Genomic DNA, 23263 nt, shown 5'->3' on the forward strand with positions numbered 1-23263 from the left:
CTGTTTCCACAATTTACCTTTGAGTAAATGGTTTAGATATAAGAGGTCTAGTTAGGAAAAGAACAGATTTATTTTTTGTGAGTGCTCAGAATGTGTTGCTGTGTCCTGCTTTTTGAATAGTTTTACCTCATTCAATTGTTTTAAGATATTGCACAGTAGTTGCTGCTGCCCTTAATACACAAACCCTATAATCTAACACTGGTTGAGCATTTGCCGTGCACTGTTCACTGTTGTGAGAGTTTTACATGTGCTGTTCAGTTTTAAACCTTGCTGGAGGTGCTGTTCTTGTCCCTGTAATGTATTCTGGACACATTAAACAACTTGCCCGAATAGCCCGGCTGTTTTAGGGATCGTTCCTTAGGAGGTGGTCAAGCTCAGATCTCATTCCCAAGCCTAATGTTCTGTCCTCTATGCCAGTGTTTCTCTTTTTATAACATATTTATGCTTGTTTAAAAAAAGCTGCTCTAAGGGACATTGAAATAAAGAACAAACTGACAGTACCCAGAGGAGTGAGGGGAGGGGAATAATGAGGGAAAGTAGGGGAAGGATTGTCGGGAACATCTATAAAGGACACATGGACAAGGCCAAAGGTGGGTAGGATCAATGGTGGGAGGTAGGGATGGTGGGGGGAGAAATGGAGACAACTATACTTAACAATAAAAAATTATAAAATAAAATGGATTTGAATTAAAAAAATAAAGCAAATTGTGACAGGAATAATCTGCCGTGTGATGTATGTAACAAAAATAACTAATTAAAAATAAAATAAAATAAAATAAAAACTTCTTTGAATGATTTAGTAATTTAATAGTTTACATTTCCCCTCAAGCCTTCAGAGTGCTGTGTGTGTATTCTTTATGGCATGCCGCCATGTCCCCCCAAGTGCGCACGCAGTTCGATTCGAGAAGTCGAATTAGTCACTATGTTTCTTCCAAGGACTGCTCTGTGTTTGTCACAGCTGAACACGGCATGGTGTCAAGTTGAGTACACGGCCCTCTTGCGGACCTCCATATGACTTGGTTAGAAATGTGCTTATGGTTGGGTGTCAATTCAGTACCTCTTGGATCTCACAGATAAACTTGACAACTCAGGTGTCAATTAAACTGCAGACTGTGATTAATTAAACTGAAGACAGTTTGGGAAGCTGATGTTTCGTGAGTTCTGTGCAGCCTTTGTAGCACCTATTTTCTGCCTAGGTTGACAGGGTGTGAAATATTGAGGGTGAATATTTAACCCTGAGTAAGACTACTATTAAATTGTCTATCTAGAGGCAAGCAAGTTCAGATTTTCAGTTCTCTATCTCCATATCACCTCTCTATTCATATTTTTCCTATTAGTAGCCCACAGTTTCTTGCAATATTATACATTTTCTCTCACTGCAAGAAAGAGAGAAAGAGAATTTTATTTGGTAGTAATGCCAACACTTATGCATGTACATGCCAACTAGCACACTATTCCGCTAGGTTTTGGGAATGACCCTGGTGGGTGATGTGCTTGTCATATGCATTTTTACGTAACAAACTTGCCCTGCTAGTAGTGTGCCAGTCTCTGTTTGCTTCGTGTGTGCAAATGTGTGAGCCTGCTTTAAAGATTCCTGTATTCTTCTTTGCACCACCTCTGGTCACCTCACACTCTAGAAGTGAAAGTGAGTGAGTGTTGCTTACTAAACAATGCTGTTTTCAGTAGATTTTCTCTCTTTGTAATTCACAAAGAGTAGCTTAAGGATCATGGCCTGACAGAAAGTAGAAATTTGGCAACTTTAGTTATTAAAGGGGCGTATTTTGCAAGTAGGTGTGCTTTGAGTTGGTGCGTATCAAATTAACTTTTGCAAGGTGCAGCTCCTTTTAATGGTGTGTAAACAAGAAATACATTTCTTCATCACACTGACTTTTGAAATAATGTTCTTAATTTACTTATTTTATTTTTACAGATTTTGTTTATTTATTTTCAGAGAGGAAGGGAGGGAGAAAAAGAAAGAGAGAATTATTGACGTGTGAGAGAAATATCGATTGGTTGCCTCTCATACAGTCCCCACTGAGGACCTGGTCTGCAAACCCAGGCATGTGCCCAACCAGGAATCAAAGCAGAGACATTTTGGTTCGCCAGCCAGCACAGTCTACTGATCCAGAGCAGCCAGGGCATGTCCTTAATTTAGATCTTACAAAGAGAACTTTTAAGCCACCAGCACTCGGGTTGACTATAGTCAGTTGTCTTGACGCCCAGCCAGCTTGTCCTCCATCTGTGAGCCAGCTGAAGTATGCCAGCCACCTTCTTTTCGAAACCTCCTCTGACCCATTCAGGCCGAATAGATGCCTTGGTCTCTATTGTATGTTAAACATATGCGTAGCATATGCTTAACAAGGGGCCTTTTATGCATCATCGTGCAATTGAAAAGGGCCTATCTACCTACCTACCTCCTTCTAACTGTGTGATGAGGAATGGATGGATGAGTGGGTGCATGAATGTATGGGTGGACCTCTAGTCTATGAAACTTACCTTCAAGTGGTGTAACGATTTCTGGTAGTAAACTTCTGGACCAGGACTATAATGCAATAAACAGCATAAGCTGTGAATCCAAATTATGTTTGTTTGAGTAGCAGCTCTGCCAAATCATGCTTTCTTCCGCCTATTTTTTTTATTGTTGTTCAAGTGCAGTTGTCTCCTTTCTCCCCTGCCCACCCCCGCCATCCTCACCTCCCTCCCTTGATCCAACCCCCCTTTGGCTTTGTCCATGTGTCCTTTATACATGTTCCTGACACACAGAGCAAAGCACTTAACCTCGCCGTGTCTCAGTTTTAGTTTTTAGTTCTGGTTTAATTTTGGTTTAAAATCTGGATAATAATAGTATCACCGGTGTGTTATGAGGATTTAATGTGGCAATACACAAAAAGTGCTTGAGCAGTGCCTGGCACACAGTAATCTGCTCCATAAGGTTTCTTTTCTTATTATGTAACCTATGAAGAGAACGTGCAGTCTATGGCCATACCACTCTGAACGTGCACGATCTGGTCTGATCTCAGAAGCAGAGCAGGGTCAGGCCTGGTTAGTACTTGGATGGAAGAACGTACGATTGCAATGTGCTAGGACCACGGACTACTTGAAAAAATGTGGTTTTGGAAAACAGAGAAGACGACTGGAAACTTAATTATGCTTGACAGAGATCCCATGGTCTTGCTGTAAAAAGATGCCTTTGTTTTGTTAAGAGCGTGTTGGGAATGGAAAGCTGAGGTCACAGTGAGACCTCACTGATGCGGTTAACGGAGCCCAGTTGTTTCTTCTGGTGGGACATTGGAGCGTCGTAAAAGCCATTGTTTCAGTCTCCTGGTGAATACTTACGAGCGGCAAACAAGAGTTAGGGCAGCTACAGAATATTTGTCGGAACCAAGAAGGTGGTGCTGTTGTACTTACACCGGAGCAGAGGGCACAGACAGCACAGTTACAGGCAAACCAGAATAACTTTGAGGCACAGCATATGCACTTTCAATACATATGTGGCCTGGTAGGTTTAAAAACCTTCCTAGGTAATTGTGCCTTTACCTTTAAAGTAGAAAGTTACAGAAGAAGATAAGTGGCTCATTTATCCAGCCTCATTTAGTTTATCTCATTAATACCAAAAAGTAGGTTTGATTTCAGGTCTTAGCTGCCATCCCCAGTCTCATCATCGGGGCTCACTGGGGACGGGGAAGGGGCCAATTCCTGTTCCCTGTCTTGTGGATTGGAAAGTAGTGGAGACAAAGGCAGATGACATGAGTTAAGAATGTAACTTTTCTTTAACCTGAATTGTAAACCAGCAATTAGTTCCCCTGGATTAATTCTATTTCTTTAACAGAGAATCATAACCAGTAGAGTTCAGTTCACCTAGGTCCCTTGCTTGACAGCTGAGGACAACGAGACTTATTCACATGAGCGGCTGGCCTTCCCTTGGTGTCAGAGCCAGACTGGAACTCAGGTTTCTGCTATTGAATCCAGTGTTCTCTTCAGGACCATGGTTAAATCGTCAGAGAATTCCATGTCTAAATAAATGAAATAACCCTTTATGTCCTTGAAGCTGTCTACAAAAAAGTATAAAATTTGGGAATTATTTACATCTGGCTTTATCCCCTTGCGAGAACATTTGGATTTGAGCGCAGTGGCACCCTGCCAGTGACAAATGGAGGCTCCGAGACTGCCTTCCCATCATCCACTACCTTTTATGGTGTCTAGGGATTTCTTGCTCTCCTTTGTGACCCAGCTGCAAAGCAGCTGTTACTGAGAGGCTCCTGCTTTTCCACTCTCACAGGGCAGCTTCGCTAACCATCCCCACGGGATTTAACCTCTGCAGCAGGAGTGTCAGTGCTGAGCACCGTGAGCCAAGGCCGTCTCCACGGGGTCCAGTCAGCACAGCCACTTCCTAAGCTATTGCTAAAGGATCAGGGCTGGAGCCATCCAGCTAATGTCCAAAAAGCCGGTGGAGACAAACAAGAGGCACCCATTGCCCAAATAGCCCAGCTTAATGGTTGACATTGTTGCTCACAGCTAAGATTTTTAGCTTTCTCACTGCATTAATTCCTTAGACCAAGGTCACATTGACCACTTTATCCATTTGAAAGGAAGTTTCCTATTGGAAACCATTTTCCGTGAACTTTTAGTGCCACTTTGTGGACCACAGTTGCTGATTGAAATATGGTTTGGTTTTTTCGTGTGTGTGTGTGGATAGGAGGTGTTGGTGACAATGAAACTAGGGGTTAGTTACCTCCTGGGTGTCACTGAGACCTTAAGATTGAGTCGCATTTACCCACTGGAGACTATGCCGCACCTCACTGAGGCCGCAGTATCTCCCAAGGAGAGTGCACACTTCACAGGTGTGTTTACAGTGGTTGCTTTTTCAGGATATTTACATTTCCATGCAGTTTTGACCACCTGCTGTGCATCTGGCCCTTATAAGAAGGCTTGATTAAACCACTTTCCTGAAGTCATTTACAAATAAAAGAGAAGATGACAAATGGTGATTGAAGTACGTGTGGTGAGCGTCACAGCAGAAGCAGGAATCAAGTGCCTTTGGAGCACCCAAAGCTCTGTTTAAAGGATCCTGGGCAGGTTTAGTTTGGTCAAAATTGGAAACTCATCTAGGACTTGTAAAAAATACTTTTTTGAGTTACCTTTCCTTCTAATTTTCAATAGGACTAAGAAAAAAACCTAGACATAAATTTTGTAGACCCAGTTGTGACTTACTTATGTTTTGGCTTTCTGTATTCTTTGTCAAAGCCCCCAGTGTGTCTTATCCCCTTCTGCTTACAGTATCACTTCTCCTCCCTCCCCTTCACAGCCAGATGTGACAGAATTGTCTGCACTGAGATGTCCATCTCCTCACCCCAGTCCCCGGAGATCCCCCCATTCCTTTCAGCTTCAAGGCCTGTTCCATACTGAAGTTACCAGACATCTCTCTGTTTCACTAAGTCCAGGGGACGTTTTCAGCATTTGACCTACCTTCAGAATTGACTTATTCTGTTCTCTTGAAATACGACTTTATCTTGCCTTTGGCCTCTCATTCAGCCTGATTGACAAACCAGGTGTGCTCTACTCACCCCTGCTTTTTTACCTGGTCACATGTCTCATAGGTACCTCAATGTCTGCAATTCTCAAAACTGGGCTTATACTGTTACTCCCTTAACGTGTCCATCCCTGCCATGTATTTGACAGATTTCCTTCAGTTCCACAATCAGGAACCCAGCGGTCATCGTGTTACCTCATCTCCGCAGCAGAGTCCCCCCAACACACACACCTCTCCTGTCCATGTTGTAGTCCTCTCTGCGTTGTCTGAGTATTCCTCATGTCAGTCCACTAACTCTCACCTCCCTCATCAACCTCAGTCACTCTTTTTAAAAGCCTGGAGTACTGTGCCTACATCCCTTTTGTTCTCATCCCAATGATATCCATACTGCCCTCAGAGTGATATTTATAAAGCAGATAACCAGAAATTCCCTCATGTAACCTGGAGGCCAGGGGTGCTCTACTCACCCCTGCTTTTTCACCTGGTCCCCCTCTACTCTCGTCTCACTCACCTCGGCGCTATGTAGTGTTTCTGTTTTCCTTTGCTGGACCTCTGCTTAGAATACCTCGTCTCCCTTTCAGCTGGTTAATCATACGGACCTGTCAGATTTTCAGAGCAAGCAGCAGTCCCTTTGGAAACCTTTCCTGAGTGGAATTCACCGCCCTTGTTTGTGTGCTCAGTAACAGCTACAGTTTGGGAAGTATCATGGGGTGGGAGTTGTGTCTGTTCTTCTCCACTTTCATCCTGGCACTTAACACAATGCAAGGTTCATGACAGGTGCCCAGTAAGTATTTGTTGAATAAAGGAAAGAAATGAGTAAGTTCAATGGATTGCTGAAAGTTCATTGTTTTAGTTAAAAATAGACATTTTTTCTGTTTGCTTTGTGATTCAAAGATATATGTGTTATTCTAAAGTCTAAAAATGGCCCACTTTAATATTAAAAAATGATTTATGTAATTTAAAGTAAAATTATATAACTTAGTTATAAATTTTACTCAAACATAATTTCTACTTACTTCACCACAACTTGCTTTTAACTTGACTTTGAGCTTAGTATAAGCAGGGCTGTGCACCAGCCTAAGTCACTCGACCAAAGGGAGCTTAAGATGTGGTTGTTCCCCGTCACGTTACTTATCTCCCACTGAAATGTTCTCACAGTGTGTGTGGGTGACCTCCTTAAACTTAAAGGTAAAATATACAAGTGAACAGCTTTAGAAAGGATATGAAAACGTTTGATATAACAGGAAATGTAAATAATCTAAACATCTCCAGTTACGTAGTATTTTTAAAATTTGCTTTTCTGTGTTTATATCTTAAAATCTAACTTTTTTACTTGTCAAAGATGTGGAAAAAGCAACATATAATTTATGTTTTTTAAATTATCCATTATTTTAATGTTTATTAAAGGCGAATTACTTATTTAAAATAGTTAATTTAAGTGGTCCTAAATGTTTATATTTTATGATGCTTTTTAATGTTTTCATTGAAAATGTGATTAAAATGCAAGGATTCTTATTTTTTCCCTGTTTTGCTTCCTCTCTTGGCAGTCTTACACATCTCCACCTTTCATTTTCTTTTCATGCAAGATACCAGTTAGCTAGTGTTCTTTACCTTTGGCTACGCCGGGTCTGTGGCCTCCTATCTGGCCAGTCTTTCTGAATTAGTTCTCCAGCCTGTCTTGCCCTAGCCTGTCAATCAAACAGAACTTTATTACTCCCCTACACACACACCTTCTTACCAACACTTGTTCCCATGCGGTCTTTGCCTTGTGATGACATGATGACTGCATTCTCCTAGGTGCCGCAGGCTTCTGAGTCATCTTTAACTCTTGTTTTCATGTTATTCCCATACTCAATGCATCAGTCACCCCTCTTCAGGAGATTCCACATCTAACCACATCTCACTGCTTCTGCTGCTTCTACTTTACTCTGAGCCATGGAATGTTAATAACCTCCTAAGGGCTCTTTCTGTTTTCTCTTGTGCATTGCCTACAGTTTTTCCACCCCAAATCTAGAGTTTTTTAATACCTTTATGTAAAATTCTCCGTGGTATTCCTTCCTAATCAGAAGAAATCCCACTGCTTTCTTCAGCAGCACATACTCTAAAATTAAAATGATACTGTGGATTAGCATGGCTCCTGCCCAAGGATGACACACCAATTCATGAAGTATTCCATAGTTTGTGCAGTTCTTAGAAGCAGTTCGACCCTTTGCTTGTTAACATCAATGAAATTATATGAGTCAGAGAAACATGTGGCATCCAATATTGAAACCGTGGTTTGCACTTCCAAAAAGGAAAATTCATTCCAAACTTCTCACAGTGCATGCCAGGTCCTACCTGATCTGGTCCTTCCTGTCTCTCACACTCATTTCCTGTGATTCTTTGTGGGGCATATTCCACTGCCGCCACATTGGTGGTCTTGTTAGTCCCAACACTCCATGCATGCCAGCCCTGTGTGTGGCTTGCTCACACCCTTTACTTAGGTCCCTTCTAAAATGTCACAAAAGGCCTTTCATAACCACTTTATCAAATGTCACCCCACCCCATCCCCAGTAGTGGATGGCTCTCTTCCTGTAGCCTGCATTATTTTAGACCACCTGACAGTGTCACTATCCATTATACCTCTAGGCTGTGACCTGCAGGAAACAGGAACTTCGTCTTGATTACCAAGATCTGGAACACATCCTGTCACGTAGCAGGAGCCTATTCCATTTCTGGGGAGAGCAACTTCACGTCTCTAAAGACTTCTTTTGCCCTTCTCAGTAGACTAAGTATACGGTGTTCTCCAGACACAATTTCACACTAACACAGCGCTGTGTTTAGCAGTCCACTCTAGATGAGTATTTCTCTCTCCATCATTCTTGAAATATTGAGGGGTCAACCCTTTCATTCACCTTTGAAATCCCAGCAGAATAATACAGTGATTCAGATAGTGCTGTTCTTTTAAACATATTTCAGTTTTTTTAAAAAATGTAATTAGGACAGAAACTACAATTTAAAACCTGTGCATTTCATTTAGCAATGGGTCATGAAATTCTCTTGTGGTTTAAAACTTTTCCACAAAATAGGTTCATAGTATTTCACTGAAGTGATATTTAGTTAACCAAGTCTACACTGGTAGACACTGGGTTTGTATAAACAATACTGCAAAAAAAGGAATCACTCCCTTTTTTGTATTTACAGGTGTTTCCTTTGAACAAATACCTAGAAATAGAATTGTTTGGCCAAAGGGTATCTGTTATTTAAAGGCTTTTGGTATATACCAAATAGCTCTCCAGAAGATCGTATCACATTTTATTGTATGTTAGCTATGTGTGATATAAGCACCTATTTTTATGAACCCTTAGTAATACTGAGTTCTGGTATTTTGGAGGGAGCTTCCCTGGTAGAGGAAAATAATAGCATCTCTATGTATTTATGTGCATTTTAGGAAAAATAAATATTGAGTAAGTTTAACATATTTTTATAGGGAGAGTGGCCATTATGTTTAGGTACTTGTAAACAACTTCTTCTTCCTTCTTCCTCCTCCTCCTTCTTCTTCTTCTTCTTCTTTTTTTTTTTTTTTTTTTTNTTCACACTAACACAGCGCTGTGTTTAGCAGTCCACTCTAGATGAGTATTTCTCTCTCCATCATTCTTGAAATATTGAGGGGTCAACCCTTTCATTCACCTTTGAAATCCCAGCAGAATAATACAGTGATTCAGATAGTGCTGTCCTTTTAAACATATTTCATTTTTTTTAAAAAATGTAATTAGGACAGAAACTGCAATTTAAAACCTGTGCATTTCATTTAGCAATGGGTCATGAAATTCTCTTGTGGTTTAAAACTTTTCCACAAAATAGGTTCACAAAATAGGTTCACTATTTTCCACAAAATAGTATTTCACTGAAGTGATATTTAGTTAACCAAATCTGTATTGGTGGACACTGGGTTTGTATAAATAATACTGCAAAAAAAAAAGGAATCACTCCCTTTTTTGTATTTACAGGTGTTTCCTTTGAACAAATACCTAGAAATAGAATTGTTTGGCCAAAGGGTATCTGTGATTTAAAGGCTTTTGGTATATACCAAATAGCTCTCCAGAAGATCGTATCACATTTTATTGTATGTTAGTTATGTGTGATATAAGCACCTATTTTTATGAACCCTTAGTAATACTGAGTTCTAGTATTTTGGAGGGAGCTTCGCTGATAGAGGAAAATAATAGCATCTCTATGTATTTATGTGCATTTTAGGAAAATTAAATATTGAGTAAGTTTAACATATTTTTATAGGGAGAGTGGCCATTATGTTTTGGTACTTGTAAACTACTTCTTCTTCTTCTTCTTCTTCTTCTTCTTCTTTTTTTGCCTATTGCTCATATAATAAGCCTGAGTTTCAGGCCAGAAACTCAGCCACATGTGCATGATCCACTTTGTCATTTTTGAATGAAATTCAGGGTACTGCCGTCTTCCATCACACTTGGTCAGCCATTTAATTTGAGCCTGTTTTGTGGCTTTCTTCCCTCCCAGGGTTTGAACTAAATCTGAAAGACTTAACGATGCTCACAAAACTGGGGAGAAGCTGCCCTCATCATGTCCGTCTGAGCTGATACCTCCACCTGGAAGTCTGACAGCTCTGCAGTAGGACTTGGGATGGGTTTTAAGGAAGCTTTGCTCAGGTTGGGAGTCCTGGTGCTGGGGCCCAGCCTCGACCTAGGCAGACATATACCATGGAGCCGTCCGTCCCTGCTAGGATTTTGGCAGCTACTCTGGGTGCTGCCCCTGAACAATCTGAGCACTCCCTATTACCACTAGCCACTCTTAGTGCCGTTTGATATATTTCAGTGAGCTTGGGCCTTAGGAATATATTCCAGGTATCTTTCAGGCAGCTTCTGCTTGGGGGTGTTTAGGAAAATAGGTCACAGAAGGCCTGATATTTATAGAAAATGGGACTTGGGAGGAAGTTCAGAGAGGAAAAACACAATCTGTTAGTAAACTATTCAGCCACATTCATTTTTGTTTCTAATACTCTTATTCTATTACATTTTAATGCATCCCAGAAGAAATAGTATTTTCTCCTTAGAATATGAATGCCATGGTCCAGTGTGATAATTTGATGGGCAAAGTATTTTGGTAGTATAGAAATAAAGTATTTTATCACGAAAGTTACCATTGCCTCTGTCTCTTGACTTTGCATCTGATTAAGGTTAGCTCTGGTGGATTATATTTAGTGTCTTGGAGGGATATGAGAATTAAAGGATTTGCTGTAAATCATCTTGGTTTATAAGAATTTGTTAAACTGTTATATTTTAAAATGATTTTTTTCTTTTGTGGAGAAGACTTATATCCTGAAAGTACTTCTGATATAACATCATGATGTTTAAAAAAAAGGCTATCAGCCCTGGCTGGTGTGGCTCAGTGGATTGAGCATAGGCCTGGGAGCCAAACAACCGTGGTTCGATTCCCAGTCAGGTCGCATGCCTGGGTTGCAGGCCAGTTCCCAGCAGGGGGCACACAAGGGGCAGCCATGTGTTGATGTTTCTCTCCCTCTCCTTCCCTTCCCCTCTAAGGATAAATAAATAAAAAATCTTTTTAAAAAAGGCTATCAAATAATGTTCCTTCTGTTTGTAAGTGGTGGTCCTCGCAGATTAATTTTTCAGGACTGTCTCTTTAATTACTTTTTCTTTTGCACTCAAACTATAATGTATATTTAAACAACACAGTATCAAACTACACTCTCGGCTTTTGGACCTGTTTTATTGGCTGCTTCCCATTCTTATTAATCCGTGCAGATTTACACTTGAATGTGAAACGAAGGTGTGGTTTTCATTGATTGGGGGAAATGACTGATGTTCGCAATTGTCAAAATTCCAGAGAGTAAACACTAAATGCGTGGAAGTGGCTGCAAGATGCACAGCTGCAGGAGGAGACCCTTCCTACTCAGTAGGACCATCCTATGGGAGCTCTGGTTTGTTCTGGTTGTTATCCCTAGCAATGCTGAACACACGGGTAGTCCCTGGTTAGGATATAAATATTTAGTTAAGAATTGGGCTATTTCTAAGGAACTCTTTTTTATAGTTTGATAGACCTTGGCTTGTGTGACCGATTCTACATGTAAAGTGGGGAAATTATTATTTTGTTCACAGCTCTGTACTTTATTGAAAATGTGTGAATATGTGAACTAAATAATTGAGGACTGACTTGACTATAAGGTATTAAGCTATATGTGTCAAATAGCGGTAGCCTGTGTATTTGTTGACCATTATATTTACAGAGAACTGGGATGGCTATAGAAGGAAAGGTTGAGTCTTTCAGGAGTAATTTAGTTCAGAAGACAAGGGTAATACACTAATTACATTCACACCTGTATATCCTAGTGCAGTGCAACGCTGCAGAGTCCTGACCTCTTCAGGTGTCAATTAGTAAAACAGTTCTGAGCTGTGGCATCAGGACACACATGATGGTATAACAAGCTGGTGTAATGGTTGATATTATTGGTAATTTGTTACCAAACATAAGCACACAAGTTGTTTTACTTTTTAAATATAAAACAATTTAAGCTGAAACCATAATGGTGTAATTCTTTCTTATATTTAATATTCCTGAATGGTTTCTTAAGTGGGAGCTCAAGGAAAGTTTGAGGGGAGTGTGTGACACTCCCGTACAGGTTTATAGTTATTCACATGGAAAATAATACAGTAGTTAAAAAATAATGCAAGAATACACTGTGTTTTGCATACTCACAACTGTAGACCTACTGTTGCCCTACCTGTGTGTGTGTGTGTGTGTGTGTGTGTACTGGCCTGATAAGATACAGGGATTTATTAAGATTTGAGTCAGATTGTGGAAGATGTTGATAATTCCATGATTAAATAGGATATGTGGAAACAAGAAGCTATTAAAATATTTTTGAATAAGAGTATGATGAAAACACTTCTGCTTAAGGTACATTAATCTGGTGAAATGAAGTTCAGTGAGTAAGGAGATCTGAACTCTCTTTTTGCAGTCTAGATGTCAGCTGAAAGGCGCTCTTATCGGGCTCTTATTTGAGGGAGAAGAAAGTGTTAGGAACGAGAGTTTTTTTTTTTTTAGGGAAGTTGTTAAATGTCATTGCTACCATGACGTGAAATTCTAAAAAGGATTTTTGAAATTTGATAGTTAGGAACCAGATGTAACATTGAACTTGGGAGAAAGAATTCTCTTGAGGAGATATAAGGAAGAAAAATCAAAGAGTGCCACAACTTTATATGCCAGATCTGAAGCTAGTTATTTCCATTTGATTTGTCATTTTCTTAGCAATGCTCCAGAATTGGTACTAATTATGTGAATTTTTCCAAATGAAGGAAAAAGAGACTCGGATATTACAAACAGACACTCAGAGCCACACAGTTATGTAAGTACAGGCAGTAAGGTTGAAACACAGGCTGGTCTGTCTCTAGGCTAGTTCTCTCAAAGAGAATTGCAGAACCTGCTTGCCCACTGTGCTCTGTGACTGACTCCCTTACACTTGGGCACTATGTTCATTACGTGCCTCCTCCCACTGGGGCTTGATGGCAAGCTCTCTGCTTATGGTTAGATCCCTGGTACTTAGAACTGTGCAAGGCAAATAGTAAGCATTCAATGAATATTTTTTAGCCTACAAAAATAAAGAAATGAGTAAATGACAAGTCACAGAACTGGCAGTAGAACCCAAGCCTCTTACTTAACGTGTCCCTTATTTATCACAGTTGACCACAGTCCTTTTTTCTTGGTTTCATGAACCAACTCATGTGTCAGAAATCCCAACCGATATACAGAGTGAGTAATGGTGCTTGATGGGAGGAGTTGGTACAATCAGTGGGTTACACCATACTGCTTGTAGAACATGCTGACATCATCTAAAAGACACCAGGAAAAATCCGCTGAGAAATAACTTTTTCCTCTTCTTAACTGCCACCCCTTTAAAGCAGTGATAGTTGATAAAGTAAATTTGATTAAACAGTGTTACCTTCCAGCCGCTGTAATCCCTTCCTAAGACCTAGTAATGTGTGTCTGTGTGGCATATGCATGCTTAACTCTTGATTTTATATACTCTTGTGAGGATTTTATTTTCCTCCTTATCATTTGGCCCCTGATTAAATAAATAGTAGTCCAAGCAGAAAGATAGGTTTTTGCCTGACGGTTCAATACTTCCCCTCAGAAAAGAGTATTCTGTCCTTTGATGTGTTTATTCTGCATCTGGGAGCTGGTGGGACTCATTGCCTTGAATAACCGGATCCATGAGGCAACCAGGGACCACTGTCCTTTGCATTCTGGTGCATGTTTTTAATGCGGTGTACTGTTGTTGTTCCAGTGGACTACAGACAAGGATTTTATTACCCCATTTACTGTGACATGATAAATGAACAAGTTTTTCTCTCCTATCCTGAAACACTTAAGTGGAAAAAACTTCACAGACCCTTTTTATCTTTGCGTATAACATTCGCACAGACTTTCTGCCAATGATAGGGTTCATTCTGCATCTTTCTTTTAATAGCATCTGCAAGTTCTTTATACATCATTTTCCAAGGATGATTAAAGCTGACCATGTGCTTTTGAGGTAGTGTGTATAAAAAAACATTCAGAATCCTGCATTCTGTTGTGTACTATATATGTACATGTATGTGCATATGTATATATAAAATAATAGTTAACATTTATTATAAGCTTACAGTATACCTAGGTATTATAATTATGTGTATCACCATAGAAATTTTATATTCTTTTTGTAAAGATTTTATTTATTTTTAGAGAGGGGAAGAGGGGGAGAAAGAGGGAGAGAAGCATCAATGTGTGGTTGCCTCTAGCACACCCCATACTGGGGCCCTAGCCCACAACCCAGGCCTGTGCCCTGACAGGGAATCAAATCAGTGACCCTTTGATTCACAGGCCGACACTCAACCACTGAAGCACACCAGCCAGGGCTAGAAATGTCATATTCTTATGAAATATTGCTTTAGACTCTCTTTTTCATGATATGCTTTATTTTTTAGAGCAGTTTTAAGTTTACAAAGAAATTTGAGCCAAAAGTACAGAGAGTATGCTCCCTCACCATCCTGTTACCCTTCACAAAGCTTTCCTGTCATTATAAACTTGTGGTGGCATTGTACATTTGTTGCAAGTGATGAGCCAATATGGATACATTATTATTAATTAAAGTCCATTGTTTGATTGGGGTTCACCCTTTGTGATATACATCCTATGGGTTTTTACAGATGTATAGCGACATGTATTCACTGTTATAGTGTACAGAATAGTTTCACTCTTCTAAAAAATCTGTGCTCCACCTGTCTTCTTTTTTGTAATAGAGAAAATTCCACCTAAGAGATGAAATAATTTTCTCAGGGTCACATAGCTACACAAATGCAGGTACCGTTCTACCTGCCTAGAATCAACGTTCTTATTTTGTATGTAGACTGTCTGATTCATTATAGTCATTTTACCATTTTGGAATCCTATTTTGGTAAGATTCTTATGAATTTTTATTAACTTCATGAAAGTATTTCATGATATATGTAAAAAGCATTTTGCCTGTGCTTCTTTTTTTTCCTTTGAAGTCGAAATCCTGGGAGAGATAGTATAAGGAATTAAAATTTTATTTATTGGATATTTGATGAGATGCATGAGTTAAAGAGGAATTGTTGACCAGAGTAGCATTATTAAAATGAAAGAAGAAAGGAAATCTGTTGTTTGATCACTTGACATTAACACTAGCTGTAGGTGGCGGAGGCTGTAGGCTAGGTCTTACCTGCTAGGAAATGAATGATAAAGAATGTGCAAGAGTGAATTTTTTAAATGAGTGAATAAACAAAAAGGAGGAGATATATGGAGACACGAGCCAAAGATATATGGAGTGTAGAATATTAGCTTAGTTATACACCTCTAGATTTGGAAGATTTATCTCTATAACCAGTTTTTTTTTCAGTTTAAAGGGTTTGTTTTTTATTGAATTTATTGGGGTGACATTGGTTAAAAATTATATAATTTTCCAGTGTGCAATTCTGTAATGCATCATCTGTATATTGTACTGTGTGTTCATCACCTAAAGTCAAGTCTCTTTCTATCACAGTTTATCCTTCTATACCCTTTTCTACCTTCTCCCATTTCCCTTTACCTCTGGTAATTACTGTATTATTGTATGTCTGTGAGTTTTGTTGGTTTTTGCTTAATCCCTTCACCCTTTTCACCCATCCCCACAACTCCCCTCCCTTCTGATAGCTGTCAGCCTGCTCACTATTACTCTGTTTGTATTTTGTTTGTTACTTTATTTTGTTCATTAGATTCCTCATATTCATGAGATCATATGGCATTTCTCTTTCTCTAACTGGCTTATTTCACTTAGCGTAATGTTCTCCAAGCCCATCTATGCTGTCCGAAAGAGTAAAATTTCCTTCTTTTTGTGGCCAAGTAATATCCCAGTGTGTGTGTGTGTGTGTGTGTATGTGTGTGTGTGTGTGTGTGTGTGTGTATCACAGCTTTTTAAAATCCATTTATCTACTGATGGACACAGTGGTTTTAAAAATATATGTAAAGAAAGAAAAAATATCATTTGAGGTTCATAGAGTAGATAGTGTATAAATTGGAAGGAACAAGTACATTGTTTTTGTGTGGGATGTGGGGCTTGTTTTTTGTTTGTGTGTTTGTTTGTTGTTTGTTTTATTTTGGACCGCAGCCACTGGACACCACCCAGTGCCCTGACGCCACTTGCGGTCAGCATAGGTGCAGCCAGTAATGCGTACTGAAAGCTGGAGCTGGGAAGACGATCTAGTTTAGGTTAAATTGTGGATTAGCAGTATCTTAGTTGGGAATGGTAGTAGGAATTCCTGGATAAACAGTGGTTGTTTGACATTCAACAAATTTAGTTAGTTTCTTCATGTATAAAGTCAGCAATTAGGACAAAATCATCCCCAAAGCTAAAATGGCCATAATTCTTTACAAGAAATGCAAAGGAAGTAATTGAAGGTAGAATACAACATAGACAATAATAATAATGTTTGTCACCGTTCTTTCAACCTCTCTTATCCTTTTGGTTTCTGCGAAACCAGTTTTTACTTTATTGTTTTTTTGTTTTTGTGGGATTTTTTTTGCTTGCTTCTCTGGTCTCTTCTTTTTGATCTTTGATGAACTCACTCTTCCTCTGTTCTTCTAATCTTGGCATTTCCCAGGATTCCATCTTCAGTCTTCTCTTTCAATATACTCACCTTGATCATTTTTGTTTAAATAAAAACAAAGCAGTTTTCGATGATGATTATCAAGTAGGCATCCGTCTACTTCATTTGGGCCTGGGGGGAGAAGAATCCCTCAAGATCTGCTGCTGAATCATCCATTTTCTCTGTTTTTCAAGGGTCGTAAGAGTGAGGCTGAAAAGTTCTTCTTGAAGGCCATTGAGCTGGATCCCACCAAAGGAAACTGTTACATGCACTATGGTGAGTGGCTGATAGTTTTTTCCATGTCCCCCCTCCGCATTTCCTATTAATGTTGATGTGAGATTTAGGCTTTGCCGGCAAAGAGCATTTTGAGAGGACGTCAACTCTGTTATTGCAGACCTAGCCTCATTCGAGACTCTTACCTTCTCATTGAAAATGGACATATTAAAGAGGGCTCTGCATTATGTTTTCCTTTAGTGATTTTCATAGGACTTCAGTGGGGAAGGCGTTTTCAGAGTTGTTTCTTTCAAGGTCAATGTGGAGGTTAAATGAGTTCTCATCAGGAAAACATTTCAGTGCTTGCCTGATACATAGTATATAGTTCAAATAGTAGGTCTCTTTTCATTGTAGAAGATAATATATTGCTTATGGAATGTGCCGTTTTTAAGTTTTAGAAGTTTAAATTTTGCCCTCAAAATCTTGCTTTCTGGAAGATATGGATGTACACCAGCCCCTACATGCCTGAGATTGAGGTCAAGGATGAACCATAAAGGGTATAAAGAATGGCTCTCTCGTTCATTTTGGCCTTGGCCTTAATCATTCCAGAGTGAACTTACATAACAGCTCTGTCACATTCTACTCTATCATTAGTAGTGAGTCATGTGTCAAGTGAGGCAAAGTAATGTAGCTGGTTTGATGTTGTGAAAGATGTGCTTATTTCTACCAGATTTGCAGTCAACATGGCTTTCAGTGAACCAAAACCCATTTTTTTTGCCAATCCCTTGGGGAAAAAAGGTTGTTTTGACCACTGTTGGCTTTGATGTGTTAGTTATGATCAAGAAGTAAACTTAAAGGTGGATGGAAATTAAATCTTCAGGAAATAAAGTGAATATTCTTAGGCAGTATTTAATTCCTTCTTGCATTTTTCCAATGAGTACAAATAAATCAGTGACAGGCTACGAGTGTTGAAAATGTAAATAGTAAAATGGAGGATACACTTAACCAACCGCAAGTCCATTTGTTTATTTACATTGTATGGATATGTTTATAACCTAGGTTTGTGATGCTTTATCTTTCCAGCATCCTGCAACTTGTAGTTTTACACAACTTGTTGCGTAATCATTTTTGCTTTTGTTTCACAGTGCAGTTTAATTGTCATATTAAAAATAACAGTCAACTACTCTGTTTGCTGCAGAATTTAGCATTGCAGGTTTTCTTGTATGAAGTGTTTTAAATTAGGGTTTTCTCAGACATACTATTTCGTGTACTCCTACTGCATGTTAATGTTGTCCCATGATTGTTTGCCCTGAGTGCTAAGGGACCTCCTGTCACTGCATCTAATGAAAAATAGGATTTTTATTTCTTGCCGCCCGAATGTTCTTTACCTTGAACTAATTCTATGTACTGCATCATCTAAGTTTGTTTCCCATAATTTTATTACATGCTTTAGATTTTTTGCAACCAGTTTTTTTAAACTTCATCATTGTTTCATTTGAATTGAAATTGAAAAAAAATCACTGTTGTATTAAAGAGTCAGGCCCCTTAGTCTCCATTTAATCTGGCTGGTCTGTCTTTACCCACTTCTATCTTTTTTATTTATTTACTTTTATATTATACCATACTGCTGAATTTTTTAATATTTTATTTTATTTTTAGTGGTGATATTAAGAAGTATTACTCCCATGAGAAATTTTTGGATTTAGTTTTAACAGAAAGTGCAACAAATTCTTTATTGTATATGTTATTTGGGAAACAGCTGTGACAAATGTACTGTAAGTTCATGTGTTAAAAACGGACTCATCTTAGTACTCCTGGATTCTTTTAAAATTTTGACATACATACATTTTAGAAGTACGTTTATTTTCTGTGGGAGGAATGACTAGATAATTCAGTATAATTTTATGAAATACTTTCAATATTTTCCTGCACTCTGGAGTAGGAAATGGAAGGGACTTAAAATGAGGCATCAGAAAAGTTTAGGGAAAAATAGTCTACAAATGAACAGGAAGCCCATACCTGAGTGATTGAAATTTCTATCTTACTGTACTCAAATTACTAAAAAGTGCACACTTAAAGGAATATTAATGATCTTCATTTTAAGGAATATCAACTTCAAATGACTAAAATTTAGAACTGGAAATTTAAAAAAAATTATCTAACATATAACCCCTCTGTTATATATAACAGTCTTTGACTTCTAAGACAAAGACTAGAAAAATGAAGTCAACATACCCAAGTCAGTTGTAGGGAACTAAATTTGTGGTTCCTTGCTTATTCTCCTGTATGTTCCATTTCTTTTCACAATAATGGTAGATGGACAAACGGGTGGGTAAGTAGATACATATTTTTGATTAGTAGGCCCTTCAGTGTAGTTCTACACTGTCAAATTCATATAAGTCATAACTTGGCTTTAAATTCTTAGGAATTTTGAGCATGTATAAGATTTGACCATGTATGAAATTCTTAGGAAATTTGGACATGTATAAGATTTATCTAATAGGTGCAAGGTACTGTTGTTCTGTTTTAAGAAAGTGAGTGGGATTATGTAGGAAATAAATAGAATGTTGTCATTTTCAGAAGGTGACGAGGTAAGAACGCCAGTACTTTTGATACTAGTCAGGTAAAGCATCTTTAAAGAGGTCGTATTTGAAATCTGTAAGCCTAAGTCAGCTATTTGAAAAGCTAGGTGAAAGAATTTCAGGGAAAAAAACACAGTCAGTTCAAAGGTCCCAGGGCAGACCAAGCTTAACTTTTCACAGCAGGGAAAGAAGACAAATGTGAATACAAGTATTCCCTGATGGGAAAGTGGGATGAGATGAGACTGTCAAGGAGGCAGAAGGAGAGCCATGGCGCTCTGCAGACCAAACCAGAGAGTTTGTGTTTTATTATCCCAAGAGCAGTGGAAGGGACCATGTGGAGAATACAGGATTAGCGGAAGGTCACAGTAGAGCAAAAGCAATACTGTTGCTGTATTTTAGGCAAGAAATGATGATGATGGCTTAGACTAGGGAGTGCTTGTGGGAATATAAATATTTATATTTAAATCATACTTTTACCTTCTTTAGACAAATCTTTAGATAATTAAGAACAGGGAGGACCTGTTTTCCATTTTGCACATCAATACCTGGGAGTAGCCATACTCCCCGAAATGTTCAGCAGTGTCAGTTGAGCTCAGTCGGGAGTGCTCTCCATGTAGAATTGGATGTGCACTCCAAAATTGACTGAGAGATTATTTCATTAGAATTTTTATTACTTCTTGTCCAAGAAGGTACATACTATGACTCTCATATCAGTTCTTTTTTCCAACTTACTATTTATAGATATTCTTGGAATATTTACACCCATAGATCGAATGAATAAAAACATATCTTCAGCTTAAAAATAAATGTTTCAGTGAAATATGCGTATTATTCTGAATCTTTTTAAAATGCCTTTTCACATGCCAGTGAAAATGCAGAATGGGTGAATTTTTGTGCTATTGGAAATTCACCATCCTGGGTGATTTTATGGGCCTTTTATTTGCTTATTAATGATACAAGCGAGTTGGAAAATAGCACCCATTTGGGACTAGACAGAGAGAATTACAGAAATTTGTATGGGTCACACTGGCAATTAGAAGGCAGTATTTAAAAGCACTGTCAGTTACTTGTATTTTGAGTCCACTTGTTTTATGTCTGAGGGAAGGGGATTGCATAGCAGATGGCCTTTTTTCTTTAGGTTGGATTGCAAGAAAGAAAGCTAGGCAAGTTCATAAATTGGCTTAATAAATTGCTTAATTGTCTAGCACTGTGGTACCCAAAGGTATCACAAAGGTCCCACAGTGCTAGAGTGCTAGACAATCTCTGGGATTAAAAGTCCTCATTTGTAAAGCAAAAGGTTGCTATGGGCTTCCAAAATGGTTTCCAATACTCAAATTTTATGTTGTTGCTAATATATACTCAGCTTCCCATTAGTCTTTCATCAAAAAGTTTAAGGAATATGTAGAAAATAGGTTTTAAACTAGGGTATCAGTGATTATATAATGTCTTTATATGCCATCAAGCTGATGGTGTATTCCAAAGACCATATGAAACAAATTGTGTGAAGTCTTTATGGGTTTAATTCATAAATGTCAAAGGTAAGGATTTTGGTGCCTTGGGTCTCGTCTGAGCCTATAGTTCAAGGGACTTTCCATGGATTTTCCTTTTGGTTTCATACAGAAGCTTCTGTCAAAAGAATGAAAGTCAAATCTGTAGATTGCTTTGGGTAGTATGGATATCTTGATGATACTAATTTTTCCTATCCATGAACACAGTTAATGCTTCCACTTCTTTGTGTCTTCCTGGGTTTCTTTCTTCAGTGTCTTATAATTTTCCAACTAGAGGTCTTATACCTTCTTGATTAAATTTACCCCGAGATACTCACTTTTTTGTTGTTGCGATAGTAAAGGGGATAGTTTTCTTCATTTCTTTTAGCGTCTGATAGTTTATTATTGGTGTATAAAAATGTCACCAATTTCTAGATATTACTTTTGTATCCTGTTACTTTGCTGAATTCATTTACTAGATCTATTAGTTTTTTGGTGGAATCTTTAGGGTTTTCTATTTACCATATTGTATCATCTGTGAATAGTGACAGTTTTACTTCCTCCTTTCTATCATTTCTTTGGATGCCTTTTATTTCTACTTGTTGTCTGATTGCTGTGGCTAGGACTTCCAGTACTATGTTGAACAGGAGTGGTGGAAGCAGACATCCTTGTCTTGTTTCTTGTCTTAAGGGAAACGCTTTAAGGATCGAGGCTGCAACCTTGGCATATCTGGACAATGCTCTAACTTACTGAGCTACCTGACCAGGGCTAATTTAATGTAGACTGAAACAATGTAAATCAGCAGACATTTGCTTTAAGGTACCTACTGTGTATAAATCAAAGCAAATGTGAATTCATTAAATATTAAAGACAAAAGCATTAAAAGTTGTAAGGGAGCAGATTGCAATAAAACCTTTTGAAAAGTGTTCTTTTATGTAGACCTTGTATTTTTTTTTCTTTCCCCATCTGCCTCTTATCCTTCTGTTACTGTGTAAAGCTTTTTAGCGTCATTTTCTTCATTATTGAAATTCTCTCTGGGGGATCTTTATTTCCAAGGGTTTAGTTATATAGTGACAAATCCTGAACCTCTTCCTCCAGCTCCGTGTTTATCCAGGACTGTCCTAGATGTAGGCGAGGAACAAGATAGGTTCCAGTGGAGATTGCAGACTGGTGAGAGAGGCACAGATTGTGATAACACTGATTTAATTCCAAGTGCAATTAGTTTTTAAAAGGAGATACGGTATCATTAAGATGCTTTGTCCTGGGTGTCTGGATTGCAGGAGAGATATGCCTGATGAACTTACAAATAAGCTATATTGGAATGATGCATAGGAGCTCACCAGACAAACATGTAGAAAGCGGGGGTTCAATGAAGAGCATTAAAGAACAGACAGTGCTTGAAGCAAAAGGCACAGCATGTGTCTGGGGCAGATGTTCTGGGACAGAACTGGGACCATAGCTAGGAGCTATGAGAAATACATGGTGGCTTCATAGAGACAGGGTGGAGTGCATCCAAGGTAGGAGAGCTGTCAGGTTATGAAAGGACTGCTCATTGAAGATTTTTCAAGTCTCTGTCTATGAGGTCATTAGAGATACATCAAGCATTAGCAAAGGGGAGAGGGCTGGTCCAGACAACCGTAAAACCATTTCTGACACTGAGGGTTCTTCATCCTTTTCTTGACCCCACAGAGAAATGTAGAAATTTTAAAACTATAATTATCTGGGTTGTTATTATTTGGTTCTACGGTCATTTTAGAATCCTGAAAATTTCTTACTATTAATACAGTTATCAAAGACTTTAACATCTTCAATGCTAATCTTTTTTTCCCAGTGTTTTCTTGATCCTACTCTTTTTGTTTTTATATCATCTAACCCATGTGACATAGGAGTGAATCCCAACTATATTTTTCTGAGATATTGGAAGTTCAGAATTTTCAAGTGACTTACTGAAATCAGGAAATATATATATATATATATAGTATTTTAGTAGTCTGTTTTTTTCCAAATGGTTTATATACTGTTAAATTTTATTTTTAAAATAAGTACTAGAAGAAATTGTTAAAAATATGTTTGTATTTTCATCAGTGAACAGGAAAAGGAAAAGCTTGAAGCATGGGTTGGATGGTGAGAGGCCTGTGGTTATTTTTAGTATTCATAATTACAGCCAGTTAGAAGATGATGATGACGACTGAGATTAGTTGTGTTGTAGCCTTTCATTTTAATTGCTTCTGAAACTGCAAGAGCAATTTTTTAAATTAAATAATGAACTAAGGGATGGTACTTCCTTGATTAAAGATGAAA

At 38.4% G+C, this 23263-nt stretch overlaps 1 protein-coding gene and 1 non-coding gene across 2 annotated transcripts in view; both read left to right on the forward strand.

Annotated features, from left to right (window-relative positions):
* Positions 1 to 23263, forward strand: part of TMTC2 (transmembrane O-mannosyltransferase targeting cadherins 2) — a 406489-nt gene that overhangs the window by 305409 nt on the left and 77817 nt on the right. Inside the window, exon 9 of the mRNA XM_037066181.1 lies at positions 16875 to 16956. Within this exon, the coding sequence (XP_036922076.1) occupies positions 16875 to 16956 (82 nt within the window). The remainder of the gene's footprint in view (positions 1 to 16874; positions 16957 to 23263) is intronic.
* On the forward strand, positions 7608 to 7712 carry LOC119001028 (U6 spliceosomal RNA). Its single transcript, XR_005069465.1, has one exon. It is a non-coding gene; the product is annotated as a U6 spliceosomal RNA (small nuclear RNA).

This window comes from Sturnira hondurensis, unplaced genomic scaffold (assembly GCF_014824575.4).
Source record: "Sturnira hondurensis isolate 20B ecotype Veracruz unplaced genomic scaffold, ASM1482457v3 Scaffold0016535, whole genome shotgun sequence".
In the NCBI taxonomy this organism is placed as follows: Eukaryota; Metazoa; Chordata; class Mammalia; order Chiroptera; family Phyllostomidae; genus Sturnira; species Sturnira hondurensis.